This window comes from Labrus bergylta, chromosome 2 (assembly GCF_963930695.1).
Source record: "Labrus bergylta chromosome 2, fLabBer1.1, whole genome shotgun sequence".
Classification (NCBI taxonomy): Eukaryota; Metazoa; Chordata; class Actinopteri; order Labriformes; family Labridae; genus Labrus; species Labrus bergylta.
The window spans coordinates 26,986,032-26,991,863 of NC_089196.1; the positions used below are offsets into that span (position 1 = coordinate 26,986,032).

Genomic DNA, 5,832 nt, shown 5'->3' on the forward strand with positions numbered 1-5,832 from the left:
GGTCCAATCACAGAGCTTGCAGTTGCGTCGTTTAGAAGAGTGATTACAAAGGCTTCTACTTATAGGTACAGGGCTATACGTGAACCTGGGTAGATTTGACCCAGAAGTACAAATTAGGCTTTGGTCTTTACACTTCACATTGAAGCAAGCATAAACATGTATCACAGTCATTTTCTCATTCAATGACTAAATGTTCACAACGTTTCACAGAATAAGTGAAACATTGACATGTAGGGGATTCCTGAGAAAAACTTGGAAGATCATCACAGTCATAATAATGTATCTGTTAAGGATCATAAATATTTTTATCTAATTTCTTAGACTCCAAGTCCATTGTTGTGAAGCTTTTGTATTGTGAACCACAAACTACTGTCCCAATGGGATCATCAAATTAAAAAGGAATTCACCTCTGGGTACTTTTAATGTCTTTACACAATTTGATACATCAAAGTTTTAACTTTTTTTGTGTTGAGCATCCAATTCTGAGTCAGTATAGCTTGGCTAACAGCTTGAATCCAAATCATAGACTCGTCTTATCAACAACATGGAGCCATGGGTGACCTGACACAAAGTTTTAATCAACTGTGAGGTGAAGACAACTAAAATTCAATTTAAAAATGATGCTGGACAAAATGTGTTTGTGTTCTGGGAAGGCCCGAAAGTGTGTTGTTTCTTCAGATAGCCGTGTTAGCACATGAAAGGCCATTATTGTGCTTTTAGCTGCAAAAACACAGTGTGAGCAGTTTGTGTTTTATGATGCAGAGACAGAAGTGCAGGGGGCTGCACTGTGGTTGACTTATCGTCCATTAGGTGTTTAAGTCTGCTTAAGGACTTTGGTGATTGAAGAGTTGTGCCTTGTTATTTGTGTCTAGTTGTGCCTTTAATTATTGCTGAAAATCTTAAGTTAAAAAGTCTTACTTTGCATTTATTTAGAATAAGCTACAGAGGTTTCCTGAGTTTCTGAACTCAATGTTTGTTCATGAATTCATCCCTCACATAGGCTTCTATAAAAGAGGCTATAACTTCTGTTAACTTGACAGTCTCTACTAAAGTCAGTGTCCCTCCTTTTATTTCAGTAGATTTATGATCTGCTAATCGCTTGCTGAAATAGTTGTACGGATCGTTTTATTGTACATTGGGGCTCCCTAGCAGGTCAATCCAACAGAGTTTAATTTAAACAACAAAAGGCCCCATGTAACAGCTCCCAGAGGGGGTTAGGAGAAGTCTATAGAAAATACACCATAGCATTGATACTCTTCTATACCATCACAGAGCAAAGTGGTTATAAAATCTTTGATTTAATCTAAGAGTGCACAGTCATCATAGTCGCTGCAGCCATCTGAAGGACTTTGTCGAGTCATTCACTTCTCCAACAGCATTTCTTGGCAGACAACAGAACAGGCAATTTGTGTAGGGTCCTCTCGGCTCCACAGCACTCACTGGAGGTTACAGAGGTTTCATCTATGTCTACACTTCTATCAATATAGTGCATGCTCTTCTCCGGATAAATACGTTTTGATTACAATATCTATGGGTGAGGCCATGTGATCAACGGGCATCTGAACAGGGTGATTGAGATTTCGTGTCTGCAGGATAAAACATCTAAATGGCTCCAGAAAATTGTGTATAACTTTCAAAGTGAACGGTCTATTTCATATCTCATTGCAAAAGGTCCCTTACATTTTACCAGTGAATTCTGGACAAGCTGAAACACAACTTTATGATGAATGAATGGTAGCCTACTAAATTACAATATGGTGCATTTACACAGAGGGTCTATATCAATCCTTATTGTTTCACACGGCTTTAAGAAATTTAGAGTTCACTTTTAGGGAGGCTCAACTCTGAAAAAGCACAACGTGTGTTAGAAAAAAGACACAAAATGTCTGCGCAGTCGCTCATGCTGAAGAATCTTTTAAAACTTTGATATATGTTTGTGTTTGTAGTTTAGTTTATTCTCTCTGATCATTCTGATTCTACCGAGATGCCCTTATTCTGCAAGACAGGTCTCATCAAATTTTAAAATATCACTGAATTCAGCAACACTAGCTGGCCACTGTGTAATTTGTGTGCACAGTCTGCTTTGTGTTTCAATAAGACACATGAAACACACACACACACACTCTCTCATCTCATGCATGCATGGATGAATGTCAGGGATTGAGTGAGCAGGAGAGATGTGTTTCAACACACTCTGTCTGTCTGATTGGGTGAAATGGTTAACAACCCCCCTCACACACACACACACCTCAGTAACCCGGTGCCCTGTCTCTACACGCAGCTGCTGCCAAGTGTCCCACATATTGACAGGAGTCTGTGAGCTGCCTGTAGCACTAACTCCCAACACTCTCAGCAACTGAAGCCTCTAATTAAACTCTTTATGTCCACATTTTTTTTTTCCTATCTCTAAGAATAGAATACAGGCCTGTGCCTCCAAGCCAGGAAGCCCTGACACAGAATGATGAAGAATATAATAGAGCTGAAAAGAGAGTGTGTGGGTTAGTCTGTAGGTTATTCAAGGCTCCGTTAAGAGAAATCACTCAGATCGTCCCACATTCTCAGAGTAGAATTATGGCAGTATGTCACTACTTAATACAACGTGTAAAGGATACTACGATGACAAATTCAAACCAGAGCTGAATAAAATACAAGATTATAGCGTTTGAACTGCTGAGTGTTTTCAATAGGAGAAGAAGAAGCAAATGCCTGACATATTTTACAGAAATAGATCAGAAAAGAATGGAAAAGGCTCTAGAAGAGGGTCTATTACAATCTTAGAGAGACAGACAGGCTTGAATATAAGCTCGGTCAGTACGGATCTAGTATAGAAATTGGTCTGGTTGCTGGAGAGGTGGATACCAAGGTGCCATTGAGCAAGGGACTGAAACCACAACTGTTCAGGACGCCCTCTGTGTGCAGCCCCCCTCACTCTGACATCTCTACATTAATGCATGTGTGTATTTTGGGGCCTATGTGTGATGTCTCTCAGTAACAGTGTAAAGCCAAATATCTCCTCTGAGATTACTAAAGGATATATCTATATATATTACAACTTTATACATTTGGTTATATTTACAAGGAAATTATAGAAAACATTATGATACATCAGGGATGAAAATATTATAGATCAGGGATGATGTAAAGTTGAATGTGTCATAATATCCTATATAGGGATGATGTATCATTGGGGCTGTACAGATAATAATGCAAAAAAATCGAAATATTTAAAATTGTTTCCACTCTATAGGTGTGGTAATAGTAGAGGCATACACCTGTACTGCATCTTGATGGAGAATTAGAGTACAATAGATGACAGTAGAATAGGTGTGAGTCTAACTGTGAGCAAATCAATTAATAGAACAGAAGGCTCCATATTAATACCTGATGTCACGCTGGTAGAAGAAGAGTCGCGTGGATAGTGGTCTCATATGATGCAATATAGCGCGATGTGACATTAATGAATGGAAAATGTTGGCACTATCTATGGAAATGAAATCATTGACCAGGTAGTGGTCGCGGGGTTTGCCAGCCCCCCCTCTCCCTCTCCGTCCCCTGACAGCCCTGCAGGCCGGCCTGGTGCGGCTGCTGTCGTCCGACTCATGATGACACACACACACACACACACACAGAGAGACAGAGAGAGAGCTGCTGTCAGAAAACAGCCGTAAATCATCCGGATGAGACTCACCTCGCCCCGCTCGATCCGCTCCACGATGCTGTTGAACTCCGTCATATCCTCAGAGTCCGACATGGCTACAGATGGAGATGATGGATGCTCAGTTGGGGGGGGATAAAAAAAATAATAATAATAATGTGGAAAAACAAACACACGAACAGCAGCCGCGGCTTAAAGAAACAGGATGTAACGGTCCGCAGCTTCACAGTGGGAGGTGAGATAAGATGAAGAGACGCTCCTCACACCACATCACCATCCTCTTCTCTGCTCCCTCCCTCTCTGTACGGCTCTGTGTGTTTGTCTAGTGACTCTACAGTACATGCGCCGGCTCAGAGAAGCCAGTTTGCTTTTTTAGTTTGCCTCATCTTGGAGGGAAAACCCCGCCCTCCTCTCCTCTCTCTTCAGTATCTCCATCTACATCATCCCTTAGCGGCGATGTCTCGACGCACAGAGCTCTTTGTATCCTCCTGCTCTGTCATCCATCATCCCCGCACTGAATGACTTCCCTTTTCATCCATCAGTCACCACGAATAACCATAATAATCTCTGGCTGAAGATTAAATGGGAGCAGGGAGGGGGGAGGAGGGGCGGGGGTCTTAAATCTGTTTAGCGCTGTCCAGTCAAGTTGGACATTTACGCATGGCTGGCTGCGCGCTCATGTGTACGTATGGCATGATGCTTCACGTGGGCCGATTTCGGTTAGTTGCCTGACTACTGCAGCTCTCTGGTAACAAATTGGTTTATGTTCTGTTGTTGTTGAGGAGCAGTTGCCCCTAAATATGTCACAGATTCAGATAGAGACCAGTTTCTTTATGCATGATCTGGAATGTGAGGCGACCGCGTGAGGCCGGATTAAGTTCGTGTTTTTGATTTTTCTGGCAATGCCACTTGTTCCGCGTCACCAGATGGCCTCATGGCTTCACGCAGACATATTCCACCCCATTGAGCATGTGGATGGGGACAACAGGGCAGTCTGCCCTAACAGAGCCAGCAAACGGTGCATGACAAAACTAATAACTCAGTATTTAGAGCGGTGGAGTCATCTCTATTGTGAGCTCAAAATGAACACTGTTAAGACCAAGAAAAGTGGAATAACACTTATCAGTAGACCACTTTTTGATAAATCATCTGTCCCAGGGGGTGGTCAGTGGTGTCCTGGCACAGCCTGATAATCTGATCAGCCACCTCTTGGGCCAACTCCAAGTCCTAAACTGTGATTGGCTATTTGCCTCGACAGAGGTGGGATTTATGTCCACTATTAGGGCTGTGATGCAACAGGCTACTATAGTCTCTCTTTCTAATACATTTCCTTTTGTGAGTACTTTAAATTGCTGCTTTGGGCCAACACCTTAAAGAAATAAGATGAGCAGATGTATATGTTGGGTTACTTTTCTGAGTCAGAAAAATCTACTTGAATGTTCGGGTATGCAGCTTAATGTTGGGTGTACGCATATTTCATAAGTCGGTGCCCCATTGGGAAGCCCCAGTCAATAAGTCTGTATCAGTCCCAGCATCTGTCATAAAGACTTTTGTAAATTGTTACCAATGTCTTTAGAGAGCATGCAGCTATAAGCCAAATAAAATAAAATGTTTTGGGGTTGCCATGTTGTGAACGAGACTGAGGTTACTTCAAAGACTGTATTTGAGAGGTAACCAAAACCACTGTGACATCACCCGTTGGTTTGTGGACAGCATTTTGTCTGTCATCACCTTTGAAATTTGGAGTCAGCAATCACCATGTTTGGATGAGAGGACCAAAACCCAAGAGCTCCAGTTCAGAGCGCCGAATTAGCTGAGGTGAGTCCTAGAAGACAGTCAGGCACCAGCTGTCACTCAAAGTAGCTCCAGCCTTTGCTTCATATAATTTACACAGCTGTGAGGTGGGGAATCAACGTGCAGAGGCACAAACGACTGACATTAGGAAAGACATGTAGCATATTCAGAAACGATGCAAAGACACAAAACATGCAAGAGTGCAAACAAATGAGCTCCAAATGCAGAATGCTGCAAAGTCAAAACGCACAAACACAGAAAACTGCAAAAGAGAAACACTGCAAACCCAGACTTGTAGAGACGCCCAGTGGAAAAACTTCTCATTGTTTATATATTTTGCGTGCCTCTAACATTCACTGATACAGATGTTTGCTTTTAAGTTT

General features: G+C 42.0%; 1 protein-coding gene across 6 annotated transcripts in view; it reads right to left on the minus strand.

Annotated features, from left to right (window-relative positions):
• Window positions 1–4,172, minus strand: part of trim36 (tripartite motif containing 36) — a 38,188-nt gene extending 34,016 nt beyond the window's left edge. For 3 of the 6 annotated variants that reach the window (XM_065950286.1, XM_065950298.1, XM_065950283.1), the window contains exon 1: window positions 3,689–4,172. In XM_065950286.1, the coding sequence (XP_065806358.1) occupies window positions 3,689–3,751 (63 nt within the window). In that variant the 5' untranslated portion in view covers window positions 3,752–4,172. The remainder of the gene's footprint in view (window positions 1–3,688) is intronic. The other 3 variants (XM_020643456.3, XM_065950300.1, XM_065950305.1) reach the window with 1 other exon arrangement.
• Between the last annotated feature and the right edge of the window lie 1,660 nt (window positions 4,173–5,832).